A 19,892-nucleotide genomic window follows, 5' to 3' on the forward strand; every position below is an offset into this window, starting at 1 on the left:
GTTGTGGATTTTTTTTTTATTTCATGATTGTATGACCTGTTTGATCACTTTTTCTTCAAGAAGTCTGTTTTTAATGAAGGAAAACATATTCAATTTGGAGAATCCATTTACACAAATATTTTGGTGGGCAACAGTTTGTGATTTAAAATCAGTTTATAATTACACCATTAGGTTGGATAAATACAAAAACTATATACATAAATGATGATTTTGAAAGTATTCCATTGCAGTCATGTTTGTCTCTTGATTGTTTTTACTGTGTGGAAACAGTCTTAAAACAAAGGGAAGTGTCTGTTTTAAGACCAAGTTCAGAAATTCATGCAAACAAGTTAGAACAAAGCACACCCATTTGATTTGCTTATCAAGGTATATGACAACTTTTTTTGTTTCCACAGAAGTCCATCAGACAACTAATAAAAGATCTCACACAGGAGCACACTATTTTAACTGGCTGAATTCTCCCATCTTCTGACATATCCATTGTACTCTTATTTCCTGTGTAACTGTATCTCCAGATCATATCTCAATATTGACTGTGTCCAGATGATATTTTGGCTCGTTAGCTAGATTTACTTTTTCTGTTCGTGTGTGCCATACAAGAACCTGTAAAATAATATCTCTGTTAGTACAGTACTAGGTAATCTACAAAGATAATATAAAAGCTTTTTAGTAAGTGTGGAAATTAGTACCTTTGTGCAGTTGTTTGCTTTTGGTTCCAGTTCCTCCACTGTTGTTATCTGTTTTAGAAAATCAGATTCTTGCATTCCTGGTTGAGAACCACGACGCTTGAATACAGCTTTTGGATGTGACAGAATCACTTGAAGACTCACAGCAAATCCTTGAATAAAAAAAGGATTAAGAAAAACCTGAAGGTTTTACATTTTTATGCAATTTATACTTAATCCTAGAAATCTCCACATTCCTTTTAAAAACGTGTAATTCAATCTTTACATGGATAGACAATATTTGGTGAGGTTGTACATACTACATTGTTTTGCTTTTTGCCGTGAAGATGCATAAGACTTTTTTTTGGGGGGGGGAGGGGGTTGCACTGTAATTTCTCCTACATGATTTAGTCATTTTCCTGTTTTGCCTGAAAAGTCAGGTATTGCAAAGATCTCAGAGTGTACCCTCCCTTTCTACTTCTAATTAAGAAATAAAACTGAATTTGAGCTAAAATAAAATGTATGAAATTCACACTGTACAAACACATCTAGGTAATAAAGGTGAGTCAAAAATGAAAAATGGAATAAAATAAGTTATATAATCATAACTACTGTGGTCAGTTAGCCTTTGGAGAGTTTTAACATTATTACTGCTGAAAGGCAAGTCAAATTAATCTTTTGTCTTGTATGTAGTTCTTGTACACTTTTGAAAATGATTCACAAAATGTAGGCTGCAAGACAGTCTGTAGCTCAGCTGTGGACTGTGCAGAACTACTCAAAGGACTGCTTCAGTGCACATGACTTTATTCGCAATGCATTCCCCAGGTAACGTATTTTAGGTCTATCACAGGGAGCTAACAAACTGAGAAATCACTAGTTTGCGCAAATTCACTCTCACTGAGGCAACTATTGTGGATCTCCAGTTTGCCACTATTTATAGAACTTTCCAGTTGTCATTCAGTAAGGTTCAGTGGCATTTATACTTGTGTTACCCAAAACTATACTGACGTACTTGTAAAGAAAAATCACGTCTAATTCCCTAATAGCCAAGTCTATCAATGAAATCTGTTAGTCAATTCAGAATGGTTCCAGTTGTCATTTTATCACAGAGTATTAACATAGTTTTGATATCTATTTAATTTAAAAATGCTATTTGTTAATTTAATTCTAAAGCCAGTATTAATATTTTCTCATAAAAAAGGAATGTAACTTTCTCTGATAGCATATAAATCAGTTCCCCCTTTTCTATTAGAGTAGTCTTGCTACAGTATTTTCTTTGAAAGTATCTGCAGGCTTTTACAGGAACCTTTTAAAGAAGAAAATATAACAAAGTAATTAATACATTACCTGTAAAGAAAGCATGTTGAAGCCACCTCTGTCTTAAAATTATCATGCTTTTACCTGTAGCAGAGCATTGTAAGACTCCAGAAAGTGATTTTTCTTTAAGTTTAAAAAAAAAAAAAAAAAGGGATACTGCAGATGAAAGAATGGGGGTTGGATGGAAATAGGTCCCAGTTCACTGAGGGACACAGCTGCTCTGTGTTTTCAGGCACCTGGACTGAAAAATAAAGTCAAATAATTGTTAAACCAAGTGTTATATGTGGTGAGGTCATAGGCTACTGTGTGCTGATTGTCCTGTGGCCTGAGGTTTGTTTCCTGCATCAGTGATGATGTAGTCTTTGTATATCTTAAGAGAATCCAATAAGCAGCAACTTGAAATAAATAAACTCCTGGCTCCTCCTCTTCAGTTCTGCTTTACAGCTGCTTTGATTTGACATTTAGGACATCTTAGATTCATGTGGATAGATGTCTAATGGACTCGAGTAAAAACCATTTTCTAGTGACAGCTTTTTGCTGAGTGTATCACAGAAGGATCATTTTGCCAACAAAAAGATGAGACGGCTCAGGTTTTGACCGTATGGGCACTACTTATTTCCCTTGGTAGCTAATGATCCCTTGGTAATAGATGAAAAGCCATTGGTATTTTGAATACTATCCCTGACCAGGGATTACAAGGAATTACTGACTCCAAAGTAGCATAAGTGAAGAGGGCTGTGGGTCTTTTCCTTGGTAATTATTGCTGCAAGGTCATATTGGGCTTAAAATCACCTGAAACACCACAGGACAATTTCATAGCCAGCATGTGAAGGGCTGTTTGTTTGTGTTTAATGCCCAGGCTGTAACTCTAATTGACTGAAGGGCCACCTGAATAAGAATGAATCTGCTGAAGGACAAGATATTTGGAAGACATGGCAAGGATTAGATCTGTGTTTCTTTCTAGAGGAGTTGTTTCTGTTAATTCACACAGTGATTTGTGTTAGATCAGTGGCTTCTGTTTAAAAAGTAGCACTGTTTTTCTTCATTCAGTTAGGAAACTAAGACAGTCTTCAAAGATTTTTGTTGCCGTGACAAATGCATTTCCCTCCTGAATGGTTCAGATAGGATAATAGCTGAAGGCATAATAGAAACCGAAAGAGAACATTTATCATTTCTTGAGTGTATAAATGCTAATGCTTAGTGTTGATGTTGGTACAGATATACTGGTTTCAACACAGTTTAATGTGCTACCTTTAACTTGTTTAACATCCCATAGCTCAAGGTCTGCTTCCTTCAAATATCTTCTCCTGGTGACATACTATTTTGGTTGCTCTAAGGCAGAGGTTGAGAACAGGAGTTTTTGTAGTTTAGAAAAGAGGGGTCTGCTGACAGTTAAATTACTATGAAAGAGGCTCTCTACCTAGTCTACAACATTTAAAATATTTGTCAGCCTTTCAGGGGCACTGGTTGCTGCATTTTCATGGAGGGGTGCTATAGCTGCCGTAGCAGCTGACTTTAGATTTTTTTTTCTTTTTGTTTATACTCCTGACTTTCAGCAAAAGCATGACAAAAGATGTCATGGTTTGTAGTGTCCACTGGTGATTAATAGTCTAGCTTTTTTCTTAGCAGAATGATAAGAAACATGGTATGTACTGAAGATCTCATATTATGGCAAAATCCAAAAAAGTTAGTTGCTCAGGCGCCAGGAGAGAAACTTAGGGCACAGTGGATGAACTCTGGACCAAAAGTCCAAAATCTGCTTGCCTGGTGATTCCCATGGTATACAGATAGGTGTAGATCAATCTCTAAACCTGAAGTAGCTCCTGGAATGCTAATATATATACTCTAAAGCACCCATCTGTTTTCCTTGAGCAATCTTGGCTTTAGAAGAATCACGATCCAACATCTTCTCATAGATGGTCTAAAACTCTCACACTGGGAACAAGCCAAAGGTACATCAATAGTGGCATCCCTTATACAGAATATTCTGTATTTTAAATCAGGTCTACAATAAACAACACAGTGCACTTGTTTCAGAAGCCCACATGGCTACTAGTAATCTGAAAATACAGTTTAAATCTTTTTTTGCAAAGCTCTACTGTGATTATTTAATTTGCATAAAAGTCTCAACATATCTCATCATGGCCTGTATTCTTTTAGATATTAAAGTGTAGTGACAGAATGGAGTTCATATTCACATCAGGCTTTCTGGGTTCAGAATATGTCCAGGGATAAAATTCCACTTTGTGCCTTGCAGACAATTCAAGTATTTGTGGAGCTTGACTTTAGGACACACTCAGGCACGTTAACTCTTCAAATATTATCTGGAGGTATACAGAAATAATGTATTTCTAGCCAAAAAAATTTAAACAGCTATTGCTTAAAGTTACTATTTTTAGCCAGTCTAAATGAATGGATTATTTTTGGCAGTGTAAACAATTATTCTTTTCCATACTGCCATTCAATATATCATTCATTTCTTCAGTGTGATAAGTTTTACAAGTATCGCCATGCTAACACTCTAACTAGTACATTTTCTTTCCCTGTTGAAAGGCTTTTGACAGCAGACAAGCAAGTGAAATAAGAAGTGGTGTTCTGAAACCTTCTTAGGTAGCTCTACATCAAGGCAAACTGTTGGAAATTCTAGCTTCACTCCCTTTTTACTGTGGTGCTCCCCGGACAAAGGGACCGAGATGGGGCCTGTTGCAGTATTTCCATGCCAACCTACTAGGAAAAGTGCTTCAACTAGCCAGCTAGAACCACCAAGGAATGGAAATGCTTCACAGCAGTCACAGAATCAAATTGTTCAATCAGACAGAAATACTAATCAAAGAAAATTAAAGGAAGTCTGTCTTGTGGTATATTTTGTTTAGATTAAGATGAGATCGGAGCATGCTTCCTATGTTCTTATCGTTAATATAACCTCAACTTTTTTTTTTAAACTAGCTTCCCTCAGTTCATGTTTAACCAAGATTCTGATAATACTTTTAAAGTCTTAGGACTGCATTTTTGGAAAGACAACTTGTTTCCCATTCCACCCTCTGGGAAATGTTTGTCTGTATCTGAAGGATGGTTTTCTTTCCTAATGAATTTGATTTTGCAGTATATAAGAGCCCATCTTCTATAATTTTTGTACAGTGGGTATAGGATTTTGCTTAGCTCTGTTTAATAAAACATTTATCATCACAGTCTACTAAAAGCAGTATTAATAGTACCAATAATATATATTGCAGAACATAGCTAAATGATGATTTCATCAAGAAATACAAAAATCTTCCTTCAACAGTATTAGGTAATACATGTTTCCAAAGTAATAAGGACAGGTTGATTTCAGCTAACAATAAATACCTTTTAGCATTATATTGAAAACAAAGGCAGATTTACGCTAGAAGTGGGAGAATCATTTTATTTGTGAGGTCACGCTGTTCTGTCTCTCTGCTTAAGCTCTGAGTTTTATGAAACTAAAGAGGCTATAGAGGATGAGAAGAGATAAGAGGCAACAGAACATATTGCAGATGCTGGGTCCTGTTTCCTAGAGCCAGTACTAAAAACTTAGGACTACAGCCTTGGCAGCCTCTTTAGCAAGACAACCACATTTAACTATGAAAAGAGGGGTGTTTACTGTACCACAGACATGAGTGAATGAGTCAAATTGGTTCTCAGGAGGAAGGAGAGCGAATAGCAGCTCTGTTCTTTCCCCTCCCTTGCTTTAATACCATCATTGCCTTCTCCCACATTGGGCAGCGTGGAGAAAAAAATATGATTCACTCTTCGGGGTTTTTTTTTCCTCTCTTCTCTGTCCTAGGCTTTTATTTTCTACTTATGCTGTGGGGAGCCCCTCTCTCTTGGGTGCACATTTGTCTAGCCTCTGAGTACCTGTGCCTTTTCTCCTTTGCCTCATATTCTCTTCCCTCACACCTCCTTGTTCTCTAGCCTCTAAATACTCTCCCCCTTGTTAACAAGCTTGTTGCACTCTTCTTTCCCATCCTTTTCCTCCTCAGAATCAATGACACTTTTTGCTTGCAATACCTAATTTCCCCCTTTCCCCCCAAAATGGTAAGGAATTCTGTGTCAAACTCTAGAAACTGTGGCCTGTTTGCCAGAGAAGAAGTGACACAGGAAACAGCTGCTATTTTTTCTGAACACAGTTTAGCATAGCAGAATAACAATTATCAGCCACAAACTCCTCAAAAGAAACAACCAGTGTTTACTTAACTGATCAAATGTGTGAGTACATTTCAAAAACGATTCCAGGGAAGTTGACCATGTAGGGTCTTTGAGCTGATTGCAATGAAATCAACAGGACTCTCCCCACTTGTGCTAGATTTGAGTACCTGGGCTAATGCTGTATAACTGCTTTTCGTCTGTTGCTAATGAATTACGGACAATACTATCATCCTTATAATACCCATGAGCAACCACTTCTACAGCATAATATCAGTATGCACTTGTAAACCTACAGGCAGAGACTGTTCTTGAAGTGTGCAGCAGCAGTCCTCTCAACAGGCTGCACTCATTTAAGGACTGAGATATTGAGATCTCCTCCTGAGGGATGTCACTGCAGAGACACTCAAATATTTTCATGCCAGGTGATACCATTGACTTGAAATCCTTCTACAGTGCAGAAAAATTCAGTTGTTAATATTTCTATTGGTAAGACACTATTATTAGTCCTCCCATTACTATTTTTAACCAATTAACTCTACGTAGTTTTCATCAAACATTTCAATCCATAAAAAAACATTTTGTTGAAATGAAAAAGCACTCTACTTTCCCCACTCCTAAAATATAAGGGTTTCAGGAAGAAAGAAAATGGCTGGTTATTTTCTGTTTCTTGTCCTCATATCCCTCCTCTTCCTTCTCCTTCCTCTTCCCAAATACAGAATATGCTTAAGCACAAATATCATATTCTGGGAAACAAGCTGCTGCTGCATCAAAAATCAGAATCCTGTACATTGGTGATTCAGTTGGCAGTTGTGAATAAATTCAAATGATTGTCTAAGCATGGATTGACAGTGAGACAGAGCTATGTGGTATGCTAACTTCACAGAAAAAGATTGATTAGATGATAAATTTTTAAACTTTGCTGCCTTCATCTACTAGGCTATAGTTGTCAGTGACATTTTTTTTCTCTTAAGCCCACTGTTTCAAACTATATCCATCTATAGTTATCACTGTCATTCCAAGTAACTAATCAAAAATGAATCATTTCATAAGTAGCATTTTACAACATGAGGTCTAAGAAGGGACTTCATTTATACTGTCTGGTATAGATTGGTGACAATGAAAGGCAGAGACTTCTTGAAAAAATTAATTAGATGAATTAATTTACAATTAACTTGTTTTAGACAAACAATTCATACAACATAAAAGACAAGTTGCCACATAAAATTAAAACAAGTGAAAGTATGTTTGGCTATTACCAAGAAGCAACTTATTTAGATAAAGTGTGCAAGCTAAGACTTCCAAGATATTTAATGCTAAAAGGGCTATATACAATGGCTGCACTTTTAGAAGTTTTATAAGCTGTTTACATTGAAACATGTTTCTGTCCTGCTCATAAAAAGTGTACAAGATAGGTACTATGAGAAACACATTCATATATCATGCAACTTTGTACTTACCTGCCATGTCAATAGCAAAGGGCCTGTCAGCTCTCCAGCCAGTGTACCAGCCGACGACTTTGCCATTTTCCACAACAGGGCGCTCGTACCGTCGCCCTCCCACAAGTCCCACGGGCCACACTGATACCTTGCGGGTTGTACGCATCTGCAAGAGGCATGYATAGCGGGATTTTACATAAGATTTCCTAGTAGGCTGCGTTGCTTTTTTTTTTGTTATTTTGTTGGTTTTTTTAAAGTGTCGATGGAAAGCCTAGACATCAGTAATCAATACTAGGTGTTGAAAAGCAATTCTATCTTGCAGATTTCAGCCTGGCAAAATAAGCATTTGAAAGCTGAGCGCACCCACTGAATTTCTGTGAAATCTCCAGCTCTCTAGCCGGTAGACACTTCAATTCTACTGAAAATATCCTATTATTTTTTATAATAAATTTTTTTAAAGCTACGAAAAAATAGTATTTGTTTCCTTTTTTGTTCATTTGGGTATTTATAGGTGTATCTATAATAGATCTTTCTTCTCTGCAAGAATATAGTATTCTTTCAATAGGTTTATTTCTATAGGTTGTTTATATATTGTAGATGCCCAGTGAGAAAAAGCAGACAATAATGATTAAGAAATATGCATTTCATTAAGACATGTACAATTAGTTTGAGACTGATAACAAATATACTGAGTACAAGAAATTGTGACACGAAACTCTTTCCCTTCCTGCAACATACCAGATTTATCCAAAAAATGCAGCTTAGATGTATTAAAGGCTCATAAAAAAAGGATTGTTTTGACTATTTATTTTTTTAAACTTTTCATCTTTTCATCTTTTTTATCAAACTTTTTAACTCTAATCATCTTTTCTAGGTACAATGTAAATGTTTCTGGAAATGAAAAAAAAAACAGGTTGGTCAGCATGCTTCTGTTAGTTCAGTGTCAGTGTGGGAGTTTTTCCCAATGCCTTAAATGTAACTAAATGTAAATTCTGGAAATGCAGTCCTCATATAACCTAGAGGAATCTATAGTTATTAGAAAATTTCTTGCTAGCAAAAAGTGTGCATGACCAGGATTCAATGAATTCAAGTTCACTGGTAAGCAAATCACTTGCTCTGGTAAACAGGACACACTGCTGGTAACGTGACAAGAACCCTGATGTGTGGCTCCCCGCTGGAAAGTCACTGACACCCTGGCACGAGAACTAAGAACATGAGCCCAGAATTGAGACTGTGAACGCTGCAACCTCACCTATGCAACTTAACTAATTTAAATGCCATTGTTTTAACTAGTGTGCTTAAATACAGTCCTATTTAAGCAAGTATTAAGCTGAACTATTTCAGTGTAACACAGCTTTAATTTGATTTTTTTTTTTTAAAGTTTGTTTTCTAGTGTAGTTGAGGCCTATCCCCTAGGGAAAGGTTATCCCTTTCCCCTTCCGAACACTCATCTTACAAATATGTAAAATTTTGCTTGTTTTTCCTAACAGCACTCCCATATCAATAGATGTTCAAGTAAAAGAAAACCTTGGTTTTAATATTAAACTCTTCCCTCTCTATCTGTCAAAGTTAAAGATTTATCATACATATCATCTAGATTCCCAGGAGATCTACCAGAAAGCTCTGGTCTACATTTCACACCTAAAAACATTAGCAGATTTTTTTAAGAGAGCTTAACATAGGGAAAGCTTAAAATAAATATTTAAAATCCATATATGTGTATATACACACAGGAGAGGCATGCACTTCCTCCTCCTCCTCCAAAAAAAAGCTTCTGGAGGATATAGCCACATGAACAAATTATCAGTGTATGGATTTACAGCATACTATTTACTCAATGCCAACTGCCTGCACCCATGTACTTCCCCATGGTAAATACAAAATAGCCACAAGATCAAAACACACACACTTGTAACTACAGCAGAGTAGCTAATGCATGGTAAGCCCCTACCCTGCTTTTTCTCCCAATAATCATTTCAGTAGTTATATTTTGACATCAGCCAGATCACACAACACTTCTGAATTCGGTGAATGGTGCCACAGCATTTATACTAGCATAACTAGGCTGATTTATGGTCATACTTTCTATGCTTTGCACAATGCATAGGAAAATCTTGTCAAACGAGTATCCCACTGACCTTATAAAACCAGTATGAAATGGTCCAAGAAGATTTAGTTCTTATAGTCTTGGGCCTGTCTTGGTGTTTGTGAGTTAAGTCAGTAAAGCCACCAGATATCAAAAGAAACTAAGTAAATATTTACAGAGCTCTTTATTTTGTCCTTTGATACTTTTTTTCTTTATTATCTCATATGATATATTTTTGGAGAATGAAATAAGCAGGTATCAAGAATATAGCAATTTCTTAAAGTACAAAGTGAAAGAGCACATCTATACCTGTATTTCTGCTAATTCGAAAATGCCTTACAGCCTCAGGATATGTAAGATAGATGAAAGTAGGGATATTTCTTTTAATCTTCTGAAAACAACCTTACTGCATTTAACATACTGATGTGTTATGGTTGTATTCCTGTAGGATGAGAGGAAAACTGTATTTGGATTCAAAGGTCAGCTTTTATCTGGAATTTGATGCTACCAATCATTGGGCCATAAAAAGGTAATTCAAAAACATATTAATTCTAAATAGCTTTGTTGCTGTGGGTTAAACAACTTCCCAAATCCTATAAATTACATCAACAGCTTCCTAAATTACTCCTCCACCTGTCATTTTAATGTACAGTAACACATTATCTTAATATTCAACATATTAAGTCTAGTAGTTTATATGAATTCAATTCACCTCACTTAATTCTTGCAAGCTAGACATCTCGTCTATGCTAGCTGTTTAGACTGACTACAGTTGATGAACAGAGATAGAGAGATAGCAGCCTACTGATGTGATTCATCCTGCCTGACTTAGACAGCTGTCTTAAGATAGGAGAAATCTCCGCTTTTTCCTCTGTTTATTTTGTGATTATCTGAAAAGGTGTCAGGACACCAGAGGAAAGTGATGTATTGGATGGAGGAAGATAGAGTGGGAAAAAAAAGGGTGTGTGGGGGGAACTGTAAGAGGGTAAAATAAGCCAAAAAGCAGCGGGGGAGACAAAACTGGGGAGGAACGGGCAAGGAAATGAAAGAAGAGAAACCTAACAAATGACAGAGAAATCCAAATAAGGTGATGAGTATGCAGTAGTAAATACAGTAGTAACACAAGGCTCACAAAGAAACTAACCAGTAAAAATGCAGAAAATGAAGCAGAGCAATAAAAGAGAGTCATAAAAGCATTGCTAAGAATAGCATCTCATTAATCATTCAGGAGAAGCTGCTTAATAAGAGATGGGATGTGTGGGACTGATGGACACGGAAGATGCCAAGCTAGTAAGAAAATATAAAAGCCCTAGGAGAATGAAGGTAAATGACAGAGAGAAGGAGATACGGTTGTACTTGCTACAGTGAAAAGGCTTCTGGGCTGGAACAGCCATCCTAGTGTTTTTGCAGCCTGATCTTGATGTATTTCTATCTGGGATTGAAAGTTCTCGGTGAATTTGGCTGCCACATGCAGTAAACTTTTTTTCCTTCTTCCATTCTCTATCACTTGAACCCTTGTGTAATTCACAAACTGTACTGGTCAGTGTACAGATCATCATCCAGGCTTGCCCTTCCATCACAGCGAGACTCAAGCACATTTATACACAGAACTCCAATACTTTATTACCAAGATACAATCTAGAGCTTCTTCACTGCAACTCTTTGAGAGAGAAAAAAGTTATGGGTTAAAGCGTGACTACAGCCAGGTTTCCTATCAGTTCTCAAACAAGCATCCTGCATGACTTGCAGGTCATTTAAAGCTGAATTCTGCTTCCATAAAACTTATGTGACTGCACTACGAGTCAGGACAGCTCAGTGGCAACAACGTAATGCCCGTATTCTTAGACATTAAGTGGAGCTTCTACTCCTACTTCCCATTACTTCAAAGGAGTTACTGAGACATAGAAAATCTGTGCCAGCAGTTTTGCGGTTCAGGGACTGTGAGGCTTTAGGGATAATAACTACAAAAAGCAAGCTTGTCAGTAAACTTGAGTGTAAAGGGCCCACACATCCCCACAGAAAAACTTGTAGAAAGCGTCTACAAATCAAAGAAATTTGTCGGTCACCCATGTAGTCTGTGACACCCCTCCCCCCCAGATTGATAGATGACATTTAAACCATTCTTGACAGATGTTTGTCTAATCTGTTCTTAAGGACAACAAATAATAAAAGCTCCACAACCCTTGCAGGTGATCTGATCCAGTGTCCTTACTATTAGAAAGCTTTTACTAAATACCTATCTTAAACTTCCTCTGCTGATTCTTATCTCATCCACACTGAATAGTGAGAATAGATTAATCTCTCCTTCTCTCCAGCAACATTTTATAAACTGGATACAATGATTAATGCTTCTAAATAATATTGACATCCTTGGGCACAAATTTCAATACAGCTTCCCTACAGGAGGAAACCGCACTAAGTTTAACTAAATCAGTTAGGAACCAATTTTGCTGGAATGAGAAGACTTCCAAAACATTCATTATTCATGTTTCCTTTTGACTATCCTACTTACTCTTTTTCTTATCCTACTTTGTTATTCTACTAGATTGTGTTCCTGCATCATGCAATGTACCTCTGAAGAGCTGCTGACTATTCCTAATATCATAGTAATGGTATTAGTTTCACAGGTGGAAATAAGACAACTGCTGCCTTAAATACAGAAACAGACAGTGCTTGGTACCTTGTAATCCAGAGTTCCTCATTCTGATTTATCTGCTTTAAATCCTTTTTTCTGTTTCCTTTCATTTTAAAGCTATTTCATTGTTTCTCTACCAGTCTTTTCTAATCCAACCTTTTTAGCCTAGCTATTATATGTCTGTGCGCAAGGGGAATGTCAGTGTGTATTTAAGATCTGTCTTGTACTCTTAAATCATTTATAAACTAGAAAGGTATTTAATGCACTGCTAACTCATATTTGGGTCTTTCTTATTATGAGGAAAATAACTAATGACAGCCACCTAATACTTAGTTCTGTCTAGGCCACTGGATGTTATTTTTAAGACTAGCAATAGTCTGATTTTCCAACCAACTCCAACAAGATGTGACGAAAGATCTCCATGTTTGTGAAAGATAAACAGATTCACTTATATTACTTTAAAATCTTTATAATAAATATATCCATTAAAAATACAGATAAGTTGTTTTTAAAATAACTGCCTTAATCTTAATACCCTACATTAAGCTATCAAAGGAGCACTAACCCTTCACTAGTTAAGGTTGGAATACATAATAAATATTCACCTCTTCTGGGGTGTATTTTTTGAGTTGCTCTCAAAATATTTTACAAAGATGGTCATGGGAAAACTGAAGTGTAATCTCATTTTCCAGCTGCTCATATCTCTAAAACCCCTATCTAACCTGAAAAATCTCCTTGCAAGTAAAAAAGAAAGAAAAACTTTAAAAACAAATTTAAAAACCCTTCTTCTGCTAATGGGGAACAAAATTCATGGACAGCGTGAATTTTTCACGAAAGCTTTAATCTTCACTTTCAAAATATTTTACTGAGATTTTTTGACAAATCATGTATTAATGTCACTTCTCAATTAAGGTTTAATCCAGGAGCTATTCAAATCAGTGGAAAAACTTGCAACCGGTTTCTCTGATCATTATATCAGGTCACAAGTCCCTAGATAGTGAATGAGCTGGGCTGTTTTTGGTGTTAGTGTTGACTCTGTGAATACGTAGCCATTTAAAAGTGCTATCTCCCACATACAAACAACAAATAAATCAGTTTAAGGCATTAATAAAGAACACACGATACCCTGAAATGTGCGCATATTTATGTGTACTGAAAGCCTGTTGTCTCATGATAAAATTAACTTTGATAATACGTAACACCTGCATGTTCTGTGTGTTATACACACACTTGACAGACACTTCGTAAAGGTTAGGTGAGTTCACAAGTTCCCTGCAAAAAGTGCACAGCACAAACGGGYTTTTAGGCACAATGAGAAGTGCATCTGAAAGGAAACACCTTGCTGTACTTAGGTCCCGCCTGGAGTGAAAGAACAAAGAACAATAAAACAGCAACACGTGGACACGGAAAGCTCTCTAGAAAGTAAGGAAGCCTGTGTACGGCTGACAGACGTCGCGGGTGGCCATGAGATGCCTACGTGATATGCAATGTCTGCAAATAACTGTTATATTTTTACTAACAAGGATTTTTCCAAGCTACAAACTCTATTAACAGCAATTAGAATATCAGCTACCTGCATACACTCTTCTGGGGAGAGTGAAGGGCACGGGGTTATGAAAATGTTTTCGGTCTGGATCACTCATGCAACTTGTCCTCTGCTCCACAGTGCCACTATGAAAATTACTACAGACTTGGACAGCTTTACCCTTTGATGAGGAGGTCACATCTACTAGCACAGACACAATCTTTACTATCTTTCCTCTCTTCTTCATGAATCTTTGTTCAAGTCTGGCTGACTTGAGGATGATCTGGGCAAAGAAGGCCACCACCTAAGCGTTAGCATATTTTCAAAATATTAGGGATTTTTTGCTTAAACTACTCCTGGGAAGAACACCCCAGCCGAGTGTCCTCTTTACTGATCATATTCCTATTCCTTCTTGTCTTCTCTGTGGCTCCAAGAATCTTGGATTTCCTCTGAAGACTGCCTCAATTTCAAGAGAGGGGGTGGAGRATGTTAACTTTCTCTCCTCCTACCCCCTTCCCAGATTCAACCGTAGCATGATATTTCAGGCATTCTTGCACAAGGCTCAGCAATGGCAGTTTGAATTCTGGTCTCCAACTTAGTGGGCAACTGGGCAAACTACTAGGCTGTTATATAAAGTGCGTGTGCCATTACTGAGAATTTTTTCCTTGGAAATGATAATAAATGCTGAGACTTATTTTGAACTCAGTGTTGCAAGTCTGTATTCAAAATGCTCTATAGGGTGGGTTCCTCTAAGAAACCCAGTCTGTGAATCCTCAACTCACACTCAGATAAGACAGTAGTATATACTATGCTTGCATTCTTTAGGCACCTAGCAAATCTTGCTACAAATTCTTAGACACCAATGCCCAAAGAGCTAGAGTTAGCACTGAGGGAAATCATGGATCACAGTTTTAGATTTAAGCACTTGAATTCCAGCTGCATCTCAGTTTAGGTATCTGAGCAAACTGCAACCAAAGGTGATAGACAGGAAACTCTAAAAATCAATGCACTTCCAAATATATCAAGTTTACCTTCTTATATATGTAAAGATCATTATTCCTTTTTACTCCCTAAGCAGCTCACCACTCACCCCCAGAAGTTTCAGCAGAGTCTCTGTGTAATCAACAGTAGACTGGACTTCCAATACTGATTCCTCTAACTTGCACATATAAACATGTAAGAAAGTGGCGACCTTTGGTCAACTATTCAAAATACGGAAAGGGCAGAGAAAGTAACTGAGACCTACAAACACATGAAGGATGTGAAGTGCTACAGGAAGCGGAACTTCAACTGTGTACCTTCAGTTTCCAGTGCTTAGGCTGAGCTCACTTTAAAATCTCTCTACAAAGATGGCATGCCAGCCTTATCTAAGACTTTCTTTCTGGAAGTGTAAAAATATAAAATCGGTAGTTGCTAGGCATCAGTCACAATATTACAATAACTTGCACTCAGGAGTGAGATGAAGGACAAATGCAACAGAAACCATGACACAGTGTCACTCCAAAAGGAACAGCCGACAAGTAAAATATAGAAAGAAGCTATGATGATTCATGTAGAAACATCTGTAAAGCATATCAAATAACGCATTTGGGATTTTAGTCCTCTCACTGGCTTTATTAGGAGCACAACCTGATGTTCAACTGCTAAAGACATTTTCAGAACAGGGACTGTTGTTTCTGATGGAGAGATGGATCTCCAGGTGGACAGATAATATCTAAGTAGGAAAAAAAAAAATCAGTTTCTAGTTTCTGGATCCCAAAAGAATAAATGATCAAATACAGTACACCAGAAGCAACAGTATTACAGTAAAAGCATGATTCTTCACTTGAGCACTGATGATTCTTCACTTGAGCACTGATATACTCTCAAGTGGAAAGAGTTATGAATAACTTAAAGGCCACGCCTCCTCTCCTGGAAATATTTTGTCATCATCACTGTGACTCCAGTTAGCACTCTGAAGTATTTTACAATCGCTGAACCAATTGCTCCTCTCATTGAAGCCTTTTCAGGGAAGAAAAGGTTAGCCTAACTTAACAAAATGCTCAGCTGAGCCCATGCCAAATACATTGTGGCAGCAGAAAGACAAATTACACACTCCACCATATTCTAGAAACTAGAAGTAAACCTGCTCAGACTCTGTTCAGTTTGACTTTGAAGACATATTTTTGCCAGTCAAAAACTAAGCTATATGCACGTCATATGTTTCATGTGTCTTGGAAAACAACAATTATGAACAGTGCCACAGGGTTCCAAATTTACCACAGATGGTGGTATTTTCCAGAAAAAGCACTACTGTAATTTGGGGGTGGGGAGCTCATAATTTCCATGAAGCACTTCCTTTTTGCCCAGCTCTAATGGGACCAGCTCACTACATATCGAGTACATCTGATAATGATATGATAGGAATAAGCACATTTTAAGTACTTTGGACAGAGATTAGAATATCTTAATCAAAACCTCTCAAAAGTGTCCCATGGCATCTTACATCAAAGCAAGTTCCTTTTTGAGCGCATCCTTATGGCTTATATACCTGCATTCACAGTAAAGCCTTTGTTGTTCTTGCTTTGTTAAAAAGGCTCTGTCTTCTGTAAGGGCACTAGGGAAACCTATAGCAAAGGAGCTGCCTTAAACACGATCCTTCACTAATGTGAAGTTCCCTGGCACACCTGCTCTGGTAATGCTTTCTGTCTAAATGAATGAGCAAACCTCACACCTAATGCCATCACTGCTGTTGTGCTGGTTTTGTGGTTCTAACCAACTACAAAACCAACGTTAGTTACCATCCCCCCCCGCCAATAAGTCCTCGCTGTTGTCAACGACACTAACTCTGAAGGAAACCATTACCAAGAACATAGACCTACTATTTAAAAAGCTGGCAGATGTACTAAATTGCTGTGGGCCAGAACCTGATGCACACTGCTTTTGGCAATTTGGAATCTGCATGTCTCCTGGCCTGCCTGTGACTGTAACTTGTTCAAGGTCACCCAGTCAGTAAACCATAGCAGTAGGATCAGAATTCAGGAGCTGCTGTCTCCCTGCTCCATATTTATACCACTCTTCCGATTGGGCAGCCTATGGAGAGCCATTAATCAGCTCTCCACTGAGATCATGGATTAGGCAACTGCAGCTCTGGAGAATTGTGCCTGGTAGGGTACATGAAACAGCATACAGAAAAAAAATTCCCTCTCAGGTATCACTAAAGCCACTTTCATGAAAGGAATTACTACTAGACTTCATGTGATGCGTTCTGAAGTTGTTCTCTTCATGCTTGGAGAAGAGAAGCACAGTTTACCCTCATAAATCAATCAACTCCTGAAGAAGAGATGGGGATTTACTTCAGAGTGTCAAGTCATAATCCGTGAAAACAGTGAATTTTTTTTTTAAACAAGAAATAAAATTCCAAGCAATGCTTTGATTGAAAACAAGACTACTGTCTCTCTCCAAATGTATTCTCCCACTCATCACAAAGATGCATCAAGTTGGGAGCATCTGCAAAGAGACTATCTACTTTTAATTTTGCCAGGTCAAGATACAGGCAGGAATTCACCATGTTATTGTTGCTAGTGGTCCAGAGACCCGTCTTACATAGAGCTCATTGGTGATATCAGGAAACATTTATAGGGATATAACTGTTATACTATCTCTATATAACTATAGAGATATATAGATAAGGGAAGCAAAAATCTTTCTCCACCCCAGTAACAGAGCTTTTCAACTATTACGTTTCATATGAAGAACTCAACCATGCAAACATGTTTGCCTGTAAACACAGGATTCAAATTAAAAACTTCTTTCCTAGCAACTGAACCCTGGTCAAAGAGAAGTCTTAGGACTGCTCAGCTATACATGTAAGGTTAGCATTCTCCTCAGCAAAAACAAACACAGATTGCCTGTTGTGCCTGCAATTTTCAAGGTTAACCCTTCAGACAGATTTATCACCTGCTTTCCTGAATTCACGGCCTAGCTCTTTAGAAAGGTAGTTTGTATCCTTTTATTTCAACATCCACTGCAATTAGAAGCAAAGTGTGGAAAATAATAAAAGAATAAAACTGACTCTGCCCTTTCAGTAGCTGTGAGTCACTCAAGTGGTGTGCCTGTCAATACTATTCCTTTAGTTTGTCCTAAACATTTGTACTCCAAAAATTTAGAGATTTGTCTCCAAATATCTTTTGTCCCATACTACTCATCGTAGCGAGGTGTATTTTCTGTATCAGCTCACAGACTCCCTAGGAGTGAGCCAGATTAGTTTTATATCTCTGAATAGACACAGACACTCCCATCATATCAAAGACTGGTATATGCAATTGCTCTGCATTATAACAGACTAAGCACAGCCATGAGATTTTAAAAAAATCAGTTATAACAAAGATTTAGCCTCCAGACAAAGATCTTCAAATTAGCAGCTCCCATGCTGAATGACAAACTCAGAAAGAAACTAGGGCATCCCTGCTGAATGGGAACCGTGTACCTGTCAAAATACTGAAAACAGAAATTGATGCACTATAAATCTAAAAACAAACCAACACAAGCATTCCTAAAACAACTTGCTCTAGGGACTTCACATTTCTGTATACCATGTTCATTTTAACCTACCAATTGTAAAGCATTTGAGGAAACACAGTATTTGCAAGATACAGAACATTGGTGCACACTGCAAAATAATGTACTTTTCACCAATGAAAGCCACTGATCTCAATTTGTCTAAACTCTTGTACAGTCCCTACCAGCCTGCCCATCTACTCTACCACTACCCTCCCTCATTTTTTTGCCAAGGTTACAGATGTACATGATCTTTCTTCTGCTGTTTTATGTCCACTCACTAAACACCCCTCTTTCTTGCCAGTGGGAAATCAGAAAGCAAGCTGGATAACCTCATTCCCAAGTATTTGCCAGTTCCTACCAGAAAGGAGCAAGCACTTGACCGAGGGGCTGAAACCAAGACAAAACATGTCCTTTTACAACAGAGACTCCTGAGAGGATGTTGAGCTATTATATAAAACTGTCTGCTGCTTTTAAGAATGAAAGGCTTCAAAAAGAGTGGGCAACTGCTTGTGAAGGAGCAGGATCTGGATGAATTCATTCGGGGCAAGTAAAACCCCGCAGGATCATGACTCCTGATGCGAGTTTGCCCTCCAAGGAGGGAGGCACAGTCCGAAAAAATCAGCGCGCCTTTCACCCCCGCTATAACACAAACATCGGATCCGTTATATAAGCCCCAAACCGGCCTCGCCCAGCAGAAAAACGAGAAAACAGCACTGCGAAGTTGGGGAGCCGGGAGGGGTGAGAAAACGCCAGGAAGTGTAAATACAGGAGAGCGGCGGCCGCATGCACGCAGCCCCCGGCAACGCAGGGAGCCTGGCCGAGGCGCGGGGCGCCGCAAGGTGCTGGGACCGGGCAGGAGGAGGCTGGACTCGTCCGTGCCCGCGCTCAGGTGAGGGCCACCGAGAAGCGGAGACCGGGCGCAGCCCGGCGGCGGGCGCCGGAGGGCGGCGGGCGCGCGGGCCGTTAACGGCCGGCGCCGGAGGGCGGCCGAGGCGAGGCGGGAGCCTCAGGGGAGGCGAGGCGAGGCGCGCGGGCAGCGGCGGAGGGGAGGGCAGGGCAGGGCAGGGCAGGGGGCGCCCCCCCACCGCCACGCACCTCCTGGAAGAGCTCCAGACTGTAGGTGTTGTCGTCGTCGGCGAAGAAGAGCACGCCGGGCTGGGGGGGCGGCAGGTGCTGGTGGCGCTGGCGCAGCCAGGCCAGGCCGGCGTTGCGCTGCTCGGTGGCGCGAGGCAGCCCGGGCCGCTTGTACCTGCGCGGCGTGGGGACGTGGAGGTGCGTGCAGGGCAGCCCGGCGCCCGCCACGAAGCGGCTCACCAGCTCGCTGCGCGCCGCCGCGTCCTCCACCAGGATCCAGTGGAGCCGCGCCACCTGGCGGAAGGTGTTGGCCAGGCGGGTGAGCTCGGCTTTCTGCACCGGGCGGCTGTACGTGGGCGTGATGGCATAGATGGTGGGCAGCGCCGCCTCGGGCCGCCGCGGGGGGGGCGCCCGCGCCGCCGCGGGGCGGCTGCCGCCGCGGGGC

At 39.3% G+C, this 19,892-nt stretch overlaps 1 protein-coding gene across 1 annotated transcript; it reads right to left on the bottom strand.

The window, feature by feature from the left end:
• Nucleotides 1-53: 53 nt before the first annotated feature.
• On the bottom strand, nucleotides 54-19,885 carry B3GAT2 (beta-1,3-glucuronyltransferase 2; the record flags this gene model as incomplete). Its single annotated transcript, XM_026090011.1, has 4 exons — nucleotides 54-603; nucleotides 690-838; nucleotides 7,607-7,751; nucleotides 19,469-19,885. Coding segments are annotated over 4 exons (798 nt in total), but the record flags the coding sequence as incomplete, so codon positions are not given.
• Between the last annotated feature and the right edge of the window lie 7 nt (nucleotides 19,886-19,892).

Source organism: Apteryx rowi, unplaced genomic scaffold, assembly GCF_003343035.1.
Source record: "Apteryx rowi isolate R43461 unplaced genomic scaffold, aptRow1 scaffold_84, whole genome shotgun sequence".
In the NCBI taxonomy this organism is placed as follows: Eukaryota; Metazoa; Chordata; class Aves; order Apterygiformes; family Apterygidae; genus Apteryx; species Apteryx rowi.